Source organism: Salmo salar, chromosome 16, assembly GCF_965601325.2.
Source record: "Salmo salar chromosome 16, fSalSal1, whole genome shotgun sequence".
NCBI classification, from domain to species: Eukaryota; Metazoa; Chordata; class Actinopteri; order Salmoniformes; family Salmonidae; genus Salmo; species Salmo salar.
Genome location: NC_138306.1, coordinates 81,141,419 through 81,156,443, shown reverse-complemented (window position 1 = coordinate 81,156,443; position 15,025 = coordinate 81,141,419). Strand labels below are relative to the sequence as shown.

Below are 15,025 nucleotides of genomic sequence, written 5' to 3'. Positions count from 1 at the left end.
CTAAGAATAGATAAGGTTATGTAATGAGTTTGTAGCTAGACTGACTGTTCAAATAGTAATTCGTATTTTATTTAACCTTTTTTGACAGTGAGTCATTCTGAAACCAAGGTCTCTTTTACAGACGAGCCCTGCATACACATCAACGTCAATATACACATCAATATATACATCCATTTTAATGGGCAGAATCTGATTTAGAAAATGTAATAACTTTGGTAAGTATACCAGCGTGTGTGCCTCATTTAAAATAGACACTTATTTTGTTGCCTTAGACAAACCCCCTCTTTGCTCTCATTTAATTGGCCGAAGGTTCTGTCGTCATTTTACTGCGACGCACAATATTTTCACTTAGTTTTCCATATTGCTGTCAGATCAAATCTACTAGCCACTGTGGTGCGTGGAGGTCACGTTATGGTGTTTTTTTTTTGGTTGACATGTCTCAACTATATCCCACGATCTTACTTTGTGTTTATGGATTCTTCTCTAATCTCCGACCTTCTGAGCCTTTCTTAACTGCGTTTTTGATGGGACCTGATAAAAACCTTACTGAAACAGAGGTAAGTAGAAGGACGAGCATTAGCTTCTTGTTCATTGTGCAAAAAGCAACTACATTTAGCTAGCTAAATCTACAAAATAACGTATTGTTTACATGTGAATATCTGTAACGTTAATGCAATCATATGTTATTTATTTTTTTACATTTCTTTATATCACCAATATAACGTTACAACCAAGAGAACCGTTGGCTCTTCTGTAACATTAACTTGTTAACATTGTTTCTGTATCCTCGTGCTAATCCAGTTTGACTGCAATCCTTGAAATATTTTCTTAATAGGACCACTAGCTCATGTGGTCTCAAATCCTTTGAAAAAAGTCTCAAATCCGAAAATAATTGCTTTTCCCTTGTGCCACCAATGAAGAAAGGTAGCCTAGTTAACTAATATGGAGGTTACTTATTGCTTTGTAATAGCTAAACAGGCAGCAACCTTGAATATTAGCGTTACATCACATTTTTGTCCATTGGAAGCGTTTATCTATTTTGTCCTTTAGGAGTGAATTACAATAACATGGCTGACTTTGTATACACATCCTCTGTCCACAGCTTGTAAATGAAATCTACCCAATATGGACCTATTCCTACCTTGTGCTACTCTTCCCAGTTTTCCTGGCAACGGACTACCTGTGTTACAAGCCTGTGCTGATCCTGCAGGCGGTGAGCTTGGTAGTGACCTACTTTATGCTAGTGAAGGCCCAGGGCGTGCTGGCCATGCAGTTTCTGGAGTTGTTCTTTGGCCTCGCCACTGCCACAGACATAGCCTACTACTCTTACATCTACAGTGTGGTGGAGCCGGCCCAGTACCAGAGAGTCACTGGTTACTGTCGTAGTGTTACGTTACTGGGCTCCGCCGCTGGTTCGCTGGCTGGGCAGCTGCTAGTGTCTGTGGCTCAGGTCCCACTGCTCTACCTCAGTATTATCACATTGGTGTCGGTGATCTTGGCCTTTGTGGCGCCCTGGTTTTTGCCCATGCCCGGTAAGAGCTTGTTCTTCCATAAGAGCCAGGGAACAGAGGGGGAGAAGCCGGTGCATCAGAACAGCAGGGTTCCCATGGATGAAGCGGAGGACCCTGAGAGCAAAGTACCTCTGAAGATTGATGAGGTCACCATGGTGAGCCTCTTTTTTTTTTTTTTAAAGCGTGATCTTTTCATTGTTATTGGTAAGACAGGTCACCATGGCCTCTTTGAAGGACTGAGTAGTGTTGTTGTTGAACCATGTTTCAGCTCTGAGTTAAAACCATTTAACTGTTGTTGTTGAACCATGTTTCAGCTCTGAGTTAAAACCATTTAACTGTTGTTGTTGAACCATGTTTCAGCTCTGAGTTAAAACCATTTAACTGTTGTTGTTGAACCATGTTTCAGCTCTGAGTTAAAACCATTTAACTGTTGTTGTTGAACCATGTTTCAGCTCTGAGTTAAAACCATTTAACTGTTGTTGTTGAACCATGTTGCAGCTCTGAGTTAAAACCATTTAACTGTTGTTGTTGAACCATGTTTCAGCTCTGAGTTAAAACCATTTAACTGTTGTTGTTGAACCATGTTTCAGCTCTGAGTTAAAACCATTTAACTGTTGTTGTTGAACCATGTTTCAGCTCTGAGTTAAAACCATTTAACTGTTGTTGTTGAACCATGTTTCAGCTCTGAGTTAAAACCATTTAACTGTTGTTGTTGAACCATGTTTCAGCTCTGATTATAAAACCATTTAACTGTTGTTGTTGAACCATGTTTCAGCTCTGAGTTAAAACCATTTAACTGTTGTTGTTGAACCATGTTTCAGCTCTGACTATAAAACCATTTAACTGTTGTTGTTGAACCATGTTTCAGCTCTGAGTTAAAACCATTTAACTGTTGTTGTTGAACCATGTTTCAGCTCTGATTATAAAACCATTTAACTGTTGTTGTTGAACCATGTTTCAGCTCTGATTATAAAACCATTTAACTGTTGTTGTTGAACCATGTTTCAGCTCTGATTATAAAACCATTTAACTGTTGTTGTTGAACCATGTTTCAGCTCTGATTATAAAACCATTTAACTGTTGTTGTTGAACCATGTTTCAGCTCTGATTATAAAACCATTTAACTGTTGTTGTTGAACCATGTTTCAGCTCTGATTATAAAACCATTTAACTGTTGTTGTTGAACCATGTTTCAGCTCTGATTATAAAACCATTTAACTGTTGTTGTTGAACCATGTTGCAGCTCTGATTATAAAACCATTAATTGTTGTTTATTAATTGATGTCATGCAACTCTGCTGTCCCAAATTGAAAGACACTAGATTGACACAATCCTGATTGACACCATTGAATGTTGCAATACTAGAGCATTTACAAAAAATACATTGAACTAAAACCTTGCTTCATCACTCACTTTCAGGAAGCGGTTCTTTTCAGAGCATTTGAGTCCGTTGATTCTTACGCAAGTTCTTACTCAACTCTGTACAATTTTCTTCACTCAGGTCGTGACTGTCAGTGACGGTGGTGGCGCTAGCAGTGGCTTAGTGGACGTGTTAGGGATCCTATGGGAAGACTTCCTGCAGTGCTACTCATGCCCTGCCCTCCTGGCTTGGTCGGTGTGGTGGGCCCTCTCTACTTGTGGCTACTTCCAGTTGGTCAACTATGTTCAGGCCCTGTGGGAGAAAGTCCTGCCCTCCCAGGAGTTTGTGATCTACAATGGATACGTGGAGACAGTCTCCACCTTGTTAGGTAAACTTGATGAAGTACCGTTTCAGATGAATTACAACCTGAGAAGATACTACTTGAACTGATTAAAGAATAGTCTTGCGTTACCATACTTCCAAGTCAGCCTGGAAGCAGAATCTAATCAAATAAGAATGCACATTTTAATTTCAATGCATGTTCTGTTTGTCTGCTGACTGATCACGCCCCTGGTGTCTGTGCTTAGGTGCGTTAGCAGCCTTCGGTGTTGGCTCCATCAAGGTCTCCTGGGCAGTCTGGGGAGAGCTGGCTCTCTGCATCTTCTCAGTGGTCATGGCTGTGGCTGTGTACCTCATGGACACCATCAGGAACATCTGGGTGTGCTACACTTCCTATGTGGTCTTCAGAGCCACCTACATGCTGCTGATAACCATCGCTACGTGAGTGACCTACAGTACATGATATAACCATCGCTACGTGATTAGGACAGACAGACATCCTGACCTACAGTACATGATATAACCATCGCTACGTGATTAGGACAGACAGACATCCTGACCTACAGTACATGATATAACCATCGCTACGTGATTAGGACAGACAGACATCCTGACCTACAGTACATGATATAACCATCGCTACGTGATTAGGACAGACAGACATCCCCTGAAAACCATATGATGTCCAGGGATTTAAAGTTTGTTATTAATGTTTGGACTCAATTGTATCATAGCTACGGTAGAAGCCTACAGTAAGCTGTCTACCTATGATATCTTTACTGTGTATTCAATTTCATCTTTCTACTGTGTATTCAAACTCCACTTTTATGTTTTAAATTGTATTTCTAAAGACAGTCTTTTGTGCTCCACCAGGTATCAGATTGCTGCCAACCTGAGTATGCAGCGATATGCCTTGGTGTTTGGAGTGAACACTTTCATTGCCCTGCTGCTTCAGACTCTGCTTACTGTTGTGGTAGTGGACTCTGTCGGGCTGGGCCTGGACATTTTCCCACAGGTAACTTATCTAAAGACAATACTATCCATGATGTTTGGATGTAAAATATGTTTTGTTTTTAAAAAGAGTCATATTACTGTTACAACACTGATGTAGCTTGATAAATATTTTCTCTGTCTCAGTTTCTCATATACGCCAGCTACTTCGCCGTGATCGCAGTGGTCTTCCTCGTGGCCGGGCTGTACAAGCTGGTGTTGAGGAGAAGATCCCAGCCAGCGGCCCAGCCTCAGACTGATAGTGGAGAGACTGAGTCAGACTGCCTTAGCAGAGACTCTCCTCCCCTCAATGAGCTGCAGCAGATCACAGGGACATGATTACCTGTTTATGGTGCAGTACTACAAAGAGGAACACGTCAGGACCAGTGTTGGACCCAATTCCATTTAAACTCAGTCAATTCAGGATGATTTGAAATGGAATTGACCCCAACTGTGGTCATCACACTATGCAAGTGTGTTGTACGCCTTCGCTTGCTCAAGCACATCATTCATGGATTGGGTGCAGGCCTAAAAACACTTGCAGAGTGTAACATTTTAAAGTTTATATGATAGCCTTATGGGTTTAATGAAAATGTGTAGTTCGCCTATATTTAGGCTTTGTTTGTGATTTCCATTTTTTTTTGTCACACAAAAGCTTTATTTGTGGTGTGTTGCATAATGGTAGTTGGCCTACTATCTTTTCCTTCGTCACTTTAAATCGTTGCCTTAACTACCAAAGTAAGTCAATGGATAAGCAATAAATGTTACATTCTGAACTGTTAGAAAAATGAATTGTTAGAGTTCAATTGTTACAAGAATAGCTTTTTATAAAATGTACTCACTGAAGCATCGAATCAAATGTCGCAAAGATTTGATTGATCAGCAATAGATAGACATAGTTATCTTAAGACACTTGACAATCTAATATCTAGCGACTACATATTAACCATACATTCATGGGTCAAAAATGAAAAGCATATGTATGTGATTGACATGGAATTGGAGGCCATATTTACAGTATATTATTGTATTATAATCACTGGCCTTGAATGTAGGTCTACTACTGAAGTGGTTCAACCATACTGTATTAATACAAATGAGCTTTTTTTTACTATCAATACAAATCCCAGTAGTTGAAAGGCTGAGCGCTGTAGCAGATGACTGAAGCTGATGATTATCTACTGAGAGCTGATTCAGTGTTGTCTGGTGGTCACTGAAAGGCCAAAAGCACCTACAGCACATGTTATAACTTACCGGTTACACAACATGCTTCCTCCATATATTACAACAGCATACCCTAAAATAGTCAAAAGATTAGCCCCATTCAATTTTTTTCTTTAGTCATAATGAGAATCTTGTCATCTTCAATCATGTTGGTAACATATTTATGTCTTGATACTAAGACCGGATTCAATCAGATCAAGTGTTAACCGGCGTTAGCTGACGTTTTGGTGGTGAAACTGTGTTGGAGCTGTCAAATCGGTGAGCAGCTGCTCTTGATCATTGTCATGAAGCCACACCCCGTCCCACTTGCTTTAGAAGTTCAGTAGGAGAAAGTGTAGTCGATATAGAAATGACTGTCAAATTGAAAGTGATTAAACAAAATAATAAGGAATTCCATCAGCCTAATCGAGGTGTAGATTACATCTCACACTTCCAGTGTTCTAACTTGTAAACAAGGCTGCATGGGATTTCTCTTTAACGGGACTCCGTGCAGCCAATGGCAAGGTCCGCTTTAGGTATCATGCTGGGAGCAGCTTGTGGATTTGACAGCTCTGAAGCCGTTCCGCCTCCGACGCCGCCAAAACAACTGCTATGCAAATGTCTGCTAAAGCAGGTCTGATTGAATAGAGCACCTAGTTATAGTAGGCTTTTTACAGATCAATGAATGTTTATTTCATATTTTTACAATATGTTGGTTTTGACTTCACAATTACTACATTGCAGTGTAGTCTCTTCAGTTCTCTCTGTTTTTGTTCTTGTGTAATGTTTTTTTCAATAAACAAATCGTTTTGTAGTATGAAATGTGGGACATTTGTTTCTTATTTCTGAATACAAACATTTGTGCTCATGTCACCAAGCATGCATTGTAATATCAATATGTATTTAAAACAACTCAAGTGTTGAGAGTTTGAAGCAACCTGGCACTTTTATTCTGGTTACATAAATATAAAAATGTAGCTTCTAATCCAGATACTGGATTTTTATTAATATTCAATAGGTTCATTGCAATTACCATATGTATGTCATTAGTACTGTAACTACCTAGTAATTCATATACTGTAACAAAGTGCTTTCTTATTAACGTTCAATTAGCCATTTTCAGAAGGAAGAACAGGGTGATTCATTTCAAGCAAATGTATTTTTTTTAATATATTTTTTTACATTCGTCAATTCTTAAATTAAACGCATTCTCTTTGGTAAACAAGCACATTGGCAACAGTCAGAACTGAAGCCGTCGTTGCAGAGTATCAGGAAAAGCCACAGACAAAGTAAGATGAAATGTGACTTCTCACAAAAAGGCCTGAGGTTCACAAAGTACAGAGAATAATGAGATACCATCTAGAGAACACTTCTCATAGCCAGACGGATAGGCTGGACACCTGAACAAAATATAGAAATAGGTACAAAACATTCCTTCATCTGAATATCAACTATATTTATAAAATCAACACAACCTCTTCTAGTGTTCTATAACCTACACTAGGTGAGGTCCAATACTCCAATCCCTATGGTAACATTACCACCATAATGGCCACAAAGTGAATCCAATGAGATAATATGTAGTTCCTACATCACACATTCAACAGTCCAGTATGGAAGCTATGGATAGGGCTACTCGTCTTCCTCATTGTCCTCAGACTCTGTAGAGGAAAGAAAGAGATGACCAATGTTACCAGTCAGTGACTGCTGTTATAACATGTTATAACCACTTAAGATAGATCCATAGCCATTCTGTATCACGGGTTATCACTGGGGATGCAGGGTTGGAAGAGTGTGTGTGTGTCGCGCTCACCTGCTGTGATGGAGTGGTTGAGTTGGGCCAGCATCCTCAGCATGAATGAGGCAGGTACAGTGATAGTGTTCCTGGTCTCCTCCAGCATCAGTTCATTACGGAAGGTCACCTACAGGACACAGAGCACCAGGTATCAGGAGATCAGAGGTTCCAATGGCTTCATCAATGTCACTATGATGAGAGCCTTTCTTTCCTCCACACACGTGTTTGATTGTAAAGCACACAAGTCAGTGGAGGCTGGTGGGGGGAGGAGCCATTACCACGAGCCTGTCCTCCCCAATTAAGGTGCCACCAACCTCCCGTGACATGAATACATGTATTTATGTCACACCTCTTCAGCGAGTACTCTGTTGAATGATGGGGATTCCTCCATGGGTGACCAGATCTTGATGTTGGAATCTATCCCTGATGTGGCTAACACTGGAATGAACAGAAAAAGAAAAAAATGAATATTCGGGTAACTGACAAAATAAAGGAAACTCCAACATAAAGTGTTTTAATTGGGCGTTGGGCCACCACGAGCCAGACCAGCTTCAAAGCACCTTGGCATAGATTCTACAAGTGTCTGGAACTCTATTGGAGGAATGCAACACCATTCTTTCAAGAGAAATTCCATCATTTGGCGTTTTGTTGATGGTGGTGGAAAACGCTGTCTCAAGTGCCGCTCCAGAATCCCCAATAGTGTTCCATTGGGTTGAGATCTGATGACTGAGACGGCCATGGCATATGCTTTACATCGTTTTCATGCTCATCTAATCATTCAGTGACCACTCGTGGATGGGGGCATTGTCATCCTATGGGGGCATAGCCATGGTGGCCAAAATGATGGCCTGCCCAGCATATTTATACATGACCCTAAGCATGATGGGATGTTAATTGCTTATTTTAGCAGTTACAGTGCATTCGGAAAGTATTCAGACCCCTTCACTTTTTCCACATTTTGTTGCGTTACAGCCTTATTCTAAAATTAATTAAATTAGAAATGTTTACAAATGTATTACAAATAAAAAACAGAAATACCTTATTCACATAAGTATTCAGACCCTTTGCTTTGCATCCTGTTTCCATTGATCATCCTTGAGATGTTTCTACAACTTGATTGGAGTCCCCCTGTGGTAAATTGATTGGACATGATTTGGAAAGGCAAACACCTGTCTATATAAGGTCCCACAGTTGACAGTGCATGTCAGAGCAAAAACAAAGCCATGAGGTCGAAGGAATTGTCCGTAGAGCTCCGAGACAGAATTGTGTCAAAGCACAGAACTGTGGAAGGGTACCCAAGAACACAGTGGCCTCCATCATTCTTAAAATGAAGAAGTTTGGAACAACCAAGACTCTTCCTAGAGCTGGCCGCTCCGGCCAAACTGAGCAATCGGGGGAGAAGGGCCTTGATCATGGAGGTGACCAAGAACCTGATGGTAACTCTGAAAGAGCTACAGAGTTCCTCTGTGGAGATGGGAGAACCTTCCAGAAGGACAACCATCTCTGCAGAATTCCACCAATCAGGCCTTTATGGTAGAGTGGCCAGACGGAAGCCACTCCTCAGTAAATGGCACATGACAGCCAGCTTGGAGTTTGCCAAAAGGCACCTAAAGGACTCTCAGACCATGAGAAACAAGATTCTCTGGTCTGATGAAACCAAGATTGAACTCCTTGGCCTGAATGCAAAGCGTCACGTCGGGAGGAAACCAGGCACCGCTCATCACCTGGCCAATACCATCCCTACGGTGAAGCATGGTGGTGGCTACATCATGCCGTGGAAATGTTTTTCAGCGCCAGGGACTGGGAGACTAGTAAGGATCGAGGCAAAGATGAACGGAGCAAAGCACAGAGAGATCCTTGATGAAAACCAACTCCAGAGTGCTCAGGACCTCAGACTGGGAAGAATGTTCACCTTCCAACAGGACAACGACCCTAAGCACACAGCCAAGACAATGCAGGAGTGGCTTTGGGACAAGTCTCTGAATGTCCTTGAGTGGCCCAGCCAGAGCCTGGACTTGAACACAATCAAACATCTCTGTAGAGACCTGAAAATAGCTGTGCAGCGACACTCCCCATCCAACCTGACAGAGCTTGAGAGGATCTGCAGAGAAGAAGGGGAGAAACTCCCCAAATATAGGTGTGCCAAGCTTGTAGCGTCATACCAAAGAAGACTCGAGGCTGTAATCACTGCCAAAGGTGTCTCAACAAAGTACTGATTAAAGGGTCTCAATACATATGTAAATGTGATATTTCAGTTTTTTTAATTATATTTGCCCCCCCAAAAATGGGGTACTGTGTGTAGATTGACGAGGAAAAAAACAAATTTAATCAATTTTAGAATAAGGCTGTAAAATGTGGAAAAAGTGAAGGGGTCTGAATACTTTCCAACTGCACTGTACCTGTAAAGTCACAGCCTTCAAGCCTTTGTAAGAGCCAGACTGGGTGTTGACTAAAACCACCTTCAGTGTGAGACTGTCAGAAGCAGTGAACTCACGTGGTTCGTAGGGGTGTGGCTGCAGACAGTTGATAACGTGCTGGTCTGCCTCCAGCAGCATTAGGTGTTCCCCTGTCTCTCTGTCCCAGATGAAGATATGACCACAGTCTGAGCCGCTCAGCACAAACTGGTCACCCCAGAAACAACACTGATTGGTCTATAAACAACAACAACAACAAAAGCTTGAATGAGTATTCCACATAGCTACTTCTCAATAACTAAAGCATTGAACCTTAAATATAGCTGACAAGAAGTTGAAGCCGTTATCACCACATATTGCCCAAGGTCCCCCTCTGGTGGACTAAATCATTACTTTAAGCTTGTCTTAATGCTCAGTACTGTTATACTGTACTGTACCATCGTCCTGGAATTACGGTGGCCCTTGTAGACCTTTTCTACTGAGGGCTTCCCGATATGGCGAGTCTCGCAATCCGCCAACTCTTTCTTCTCTTTCCGCCGCCGAAAAATCTCCTGGATCCGCGCAGCAGCAGAGCGCCTTTCGGAAGGATATACAACATGTCTGTAGAGTCATTAAATCCAATCAAAGTCCAGCCAGGTGAGAAGTGTAACTTCTGTATTGCAGGTTTGATTGAATGCACTGAGCAACAAGGAAACGCCCAACATCAGCAATCTAGTTCCAACTGTTCTGTCAGCGTTATTTAAACTACTGATCTGACACATCTATTGTTAGTGAAGAACAACTCATTCTTAGTTGTTGTTGCCATGGCAAATAATTACCTGAGTACTCTTTCCCCTAATTCTGATCCTCTCAAATTAAATCTATGGAAGGAAGGGAACAAAACATCCACTTTAATAGCCAGACATGACTCTAGTAGTTCAATGATTAACTGTGTAGGCCAGCTATGCCTCAGTCAATGCAATCATAGTACCATACCTTTGCATCCATTCCCCAGGGGGCTGTGGTGTGGGCTCCTCTCCCATGCCCTCCACCTCCGACTGGCTGAGGGATGAGATCTGCCTGGTGTCGGACACCTGCTCTGGGCTCCTGATCCGCGGGGGTTCCTCCTGGTCGCTGGCGCCACCGCTGGAGAAGTCCAGTTGGATGGTGCTGCTAGTGGTGCCCTGGTTGCTGTATGTCAGACTCAGAACTGGTTCCCCAGGAGACGGTTGGAGACTTCCTGTCCCCGTGCCACTCCTACGGCTCCTCGGGCTCTCCATGGAGGAGGAGAAGCTGGCTGTTGATGTTGGTTGAGACGGGGATGGATTCCCTAGCACCATAGCCTCCTGGTGAAGCCCACTACCTTGTGGAGCTGCTGCAGGGTCTACCCTGGGTCGTGGCTGTGGACGGGCTCCTCTGTTGTTCTGGGCCTCACTGGCATCCTCAAACCAGCGTGACAACATGTCTGACATCCTCTGCATCAGAGACACTCCAGGCCTGGACTCTCCTACAGGAGCAAGAGGGTTCAAAATCCATCATATTACTCATAGACAGTGATGTGAAAGTTTACATAATCTAATAATATCATGCTTATGTATAATTGTATTGTGTGTTAATTCATGCAATATATATATATATATATATATATATATTTTTTTTTAATGTAACCTTTATTTAACTAGGCAAGTCAGTTAAGGACAAATTCTTCTCTTATACCACTGCACCAGTCGGGAGCAATAGGACCAAGTGAGAGTGCACTTCTGTCATCGATAGCACATGTGTTGTCAGCTGTGTGTTCAGATGAGTGGGGACTTAGTGGGGCGAGGAGCTTCTCTTACCGTCCCTCTCCCTCTCGCTCTCTGGCCGTGACAGGGGTCCAGTGTCTGACCAGTCTCCTCTCAGACGCAGACGCTTCTGCTGAGTCTCCTTCTGCTAGGAGAAACAAAGTGACATTTCACCACTCACAGCACAGCACGGGATCGGGCCTGACCAAAATAACCGCCCTTTCACTATGGCTGAGACCCCCCACCCCCTCCTCTTCCCTCCACTGGGGGCTCACATTCCCCGCCCCTCTGCCAGGTGAGGCTCTGGCAGGCGATACCAGGGGTCTCATACACAAGAAGGAGGGGGACAGGGAGGTTTATCTTAGTGCACATAGGTTACACTAGTTCCATGGTGTTTGTACAGGAACGGTGACGTTACCTGGTGTTGTATCGAGTTCTGCACAAAATATGCTGCCTCACCCTGCAGATTACCCAGAAGCCCCCTGGCTTATGTGTTCAGCAGCTGTGTGTGTGAGAACGCAGCTCAAATGCCTTTCCCAAAACAGATTCAGACAGCAGACCGTTATCTACTGGTGAGGCAAAAATAGCCCAGAGATGGGACAACACATCACCCCCTCATGTCAACACACACACACACACCGCATGTCATGTGGTAGAAGCTTCCAGAAACCCATGTGAGTGGACAGTTGTTGTGTAAACACAAACTACATTCAAATAATTGAATCCAGTCTTTAGTACTGTGATACACAGTGGGTGAGAGGAATGTTCTCACCTTGTTATCCTGCGACGGTCCCTTCTGCTCGCGTCCCTTGTCATCTTTAGGGTCAAACAGGTAGAGACAGTCTGAGGCATAGCTGGCTAGCACCTCCCTGCCGTCCCTACTGTAGGCCAATGAGGTCACGCGACATAATTTGTTGACCAGGTGCCTCGGTACGAACCTCGCACACATCCCTGCCACCCCGCTTCCTGTCTGGAAACCTGCAGAGTGGATGAGATGTATATAGGAAACTATTATTTTCCATACAGACCTTCAGAAGAAAATGTTTTTCTCACCACTGAGCCCAAAGACAATCAAACAGTGATTAACTATGTTATGTACTGTGGCAGTAGGATTCCTTCAAGACTACTGATATTGATAGAATTATTAGTTCATTTTTAGTTATCTGATTAACCTTGAGTCAATAATAATTATTATTATTATCTGGTCGGTGCTTGATTATATTTGTCCTGTTTCACACATGTACATTATACACGTGTGAATTGGAAAGTCCCCCTGAGACACCCTCAGAGGGGTCACAGCCAGGGACTGCCATTATCAACAGCGACCCTGGAGTTATTAGGGTTAAGTACCCTGCTCAAGGCCACGTCAACAAATGTTTAATCTTATCGGCTCCGGATTCAAACTAGAAACCTTTCTGTTACTGGCCCAACGCTCTAAACGCTAGGCTACCTGTAGCCGCCGTTGAGGTTGTGCATACCTGTTGCTATGGTACCCAGCATTCTCCTGTCATAGATCCGGACTGAGCTGTCAGAGCAGCCAGTAGCCAGATAGAAGGATTCCACAGGAGATATGGCCATGGATGTTACTGCTCGCCGACAGTCAATCAGGATGTCCTAGTAAAAATAAAAGTTCAAGATACCTTCATAAAGGGAACTCTGACATCTGTTGTTTGAGTGCTAGGTAAAACTACTGGTAAAAATGGTGGCGAAAAGTCGTTAGTAAAAATAAGTTGCCTTTATACATATGTAACTACACAATAAAATGGTAGTAATAACATCATAGTTACATAGGAATTGTTCATTTGCCTGTAATAGAGTGTAGCTGTACTGTCATAACGCAAACATACCTTTTTACAGTTTGTTTGCCAGCAGCCAGGAGAAACTCGGACATCAAACCACCGGATTGTTCCATCCTCTCCACAGGACAGGAAAGAATGAGGGTCACTAGGTACCATCAATATCTACCAATAGAAATAGATAGGGTGTAGAATAGATATAGAACCTGCTCTGATTGGTCCGTGGAACAGAATTAGAATTCCTGTCTACTGACAGACAGGGGGCTTTAGAATAGATGACTTTCACTGCAGCAACATGCCAAGGACTTATTTATGGTCCACATACCATTCCTACCTTCCACAGCAATAACAGATGTTGAGGTAAATGTGATGTAGATGGAGAAGTGATAGATCGGATACATTAATCAACTCTCTCTATTGAATTACACTCCGATGGCGATGAGATTCAAATGCTGGATAACTCAGACGCCCCCGCCCCCCTCACCTCGTAGGCGGCACCGTTATGACAGTGGTACTGCAACACCGGGTCCATGTTGGAACCCCTCTCTACGTTGGTGAGGAAGATCTTGCCGTCGGCTGCTGCGGACACGATCATTCTGTCGTTGGTTTGGGGCATGAACTTGGCACTGAGGATATTGGATCGATGCCATGATGTAATGGATGCCTTGACCTGGAGAGTGGAAAAGGACTTTATATTGTCTCTCTGTCTCTTCTGCGTCCATTTGAACAACAGGTTGAAGCACAACACTGTGGTACCTTGATTATAAACAATGTTTTGGCCCCCCAAAAAAATGCATCTTACTTTCCGGCTATATGGGTTCGTGATGACCAATTTGTCATCATCTGATCCAGATAAGATGTATTCTCCTGTGTCGTTCCAGCATATGGTATTGACCTGTCATGAAAAACAATAACAGTTTGAAAACACAGGATATCATACAATTATCACAGTGCACTTACACTGTTAATGACGTCTGTAAGGCATGTTGGTACTTACAGAGCCCTCGTGTACATCAAGACTGGCTTCAAGTTTCAGCCTTTGAACAAACTCTTTTCTTCCTACAGGAAATCATTATGATACCATAAGAACAGTTTTAGGTATCACATATGGTAGTCCCTTTAAGAAAAGTATTATTTTAGCCAACACAAATGTTTAAATACAATAAGTAGTCTTTGTAAAGTATGAATTTATATAAAACACTGCTAATAAAAGAACAGTCTGTCTTAGATCAATTCCTAGCGCAAGGCAGTAGGCTGTTGTAAAACATGTTAGTAACACACTGACACATACAGTACAATGACAATAAAGTAGTATTTAGACCATTTGTACATAACATATTTTATGAAAACGTTTGTCTCACCTAAGTAGTTACTCCTTGTAAAGTTGTTTATTTTGTTGGAACCGATGGTGCGTTTCCTAATATCCCAAATTAGATTGTTGGTACAGGGCATGGTGTCGAAACACTGTCCGCCTCACAAACAACACAAGTATTACTGGAATATCTACACCGAAAAAAGTTTAAGTCATGGTGTCTTACAATTTAGGCTACAAATGAATGTCTTTCTGGACTCCTCTTCTGTTTTAGTTCAGTCGCTACAATTGTCTAAATTTTGTATCGTCGTCTGGCTGGCAGACTTTCTCGAATGAACAACTCTATAGAATTTACTGAACAGTTTCACGTTGGTCTCTCATGAAGAAGGTCGTGCTGATGGTATGTAGCCAGGAAACGTGAGCACTGCGCAGGCCCAGATTAGCCCCCCCCCCCCCCCCCCCCCCCCCCCAAACTCCATGTCCCTCCCTGTTTTGAGCCGCTACTTCTTGAGCCCTAAATATATTATTGAACTCTTTGTGAT

The 15,025-nt window shown here is 42.6% G+C and overlaps 2 protein-coding genes across 4 annotated transcripts; one reads left to right on the top strand and one right to left on the bottom strand.

The window, feature by feature from the left end:
- The first annotated feature begins 343 nt into the window (after window positions 1-343).
- On the top strand, window positions 344-6,225 carry slc19a2 (solute carrier family 19 member 2). Its single transcript, XM_014151099.3, has 6 exons — window positions 344-557; window positions 1,103-1,666; window positions 3,013-3,259; window positions 3,459-3,651; window positions 4,084-4,225; window positions 4,348-6,225. The coding sequence occupies exons 1-6, from the start codon at window positions 435-437 to the stop codon at window positions 4,537-4,539; spliced, it is 1,461 nt and encodes a 486-aa protein (XP_014006574.1). The 5' UTR covers window positions 344-434; the 3' UTR covers window positions 4,540-6,225.
- A 322-nt stretch (window positions 6,226-6,547) lies between these two features.
- Window positions 6,548-14,889, bottom strand: LOC106574838 (DDB1- and CUL4-associated factor 6). 3 transcript variants are annotated; one of them, XM_014150942.3, is made up of 15 exons: window positions 14,533-14,889; window positions 14,169-14,230; window positions 13,974-14,066; window positions 13,656-13,841; window positions 13,223-13,336; window positions 12,854-12,989; window positions 12,148-12,353; window positions 11,430-11,523; window positions 10,588-11,098; window positions 10,431-10,472; window positions 10,050-10,212; window positions 9,693-9,849; window positions 7,548-7,636; window positions 7,217-7,325; window positions 6,548-7,064 (listed from the first exon to the last, which is right to left on the bottom strand). In XM_014150942.3, exons 1-15 carry the CDS (start codon window positions 14,621-14,623, stop codon window positions 7,036-7,038), a joined length of 2,082 nt encoding a protein of 693 aa, XP_014006417.1. In that variant the 5' UTR covers window positions 14,624-14,889; the 3' UTR covers window positions 6,548-7,035. The 3 variants fall into 3 exon arrangements, with proteins under 3 accessions (XP_014006417.1, XP_014006419.1, XP_014006418.1); XM_014150944.3 differs by having other exon boundaries at window positions 10,050-10,188; XM_014150943.3 differs by having other exon boundaries at window positions 11,430-11,520.
- Between the last annotated feature and the right edge of the window lie 136 nt (window positions 14,890-15,025).

Excerpts from the sequence above, each read along its gene's own strand:
- LOC106574838 (XM_014150942.3), bottom strand. The coding sequence starts at position 14,623 with ATGCCCTGTACCAACAATCTAATTTGGGATATTAGGAAACGCACCATC. Across the intron at positions 14,067-14,168 it reads TTGATGTACACGAGGGCTCT|GTCAATACCATATGCTGGAA; the intron begins GTAAGTACCAAC and ends TTTTCATGACAG. Across the intron at positions 13,337-13,655 it reads ATAACGGTGCCGCCTACGAG|ATATTGATGGTACCTAGTGA; the intron begins GTGAGGGGGGCG and ends TTCTATTGGTAG.
- slc19a2 (XM_014151099.3), top strand. The coding sequence starts at position 435 with ATGTCTCAACTATATCCCACGATCTTACTTTGTGTTTATGGATTCTTC. Across the intron at positions 3,260-3,458 it reads GACAGTCTCCACCTTGTTAG|GTGCGTTAGCAGCCTTCGGT; the intron begins GTAAACTTGATG and ends GTCTGTGCTTAG. Across the intron at positions 4,226-4,347 it reads GCCTGGACATTTTCCCACAG|TTTCTCATATACGCCAGCTA; the intron begins GTAACTTATCTA and ends TCTCTGTCTCAG.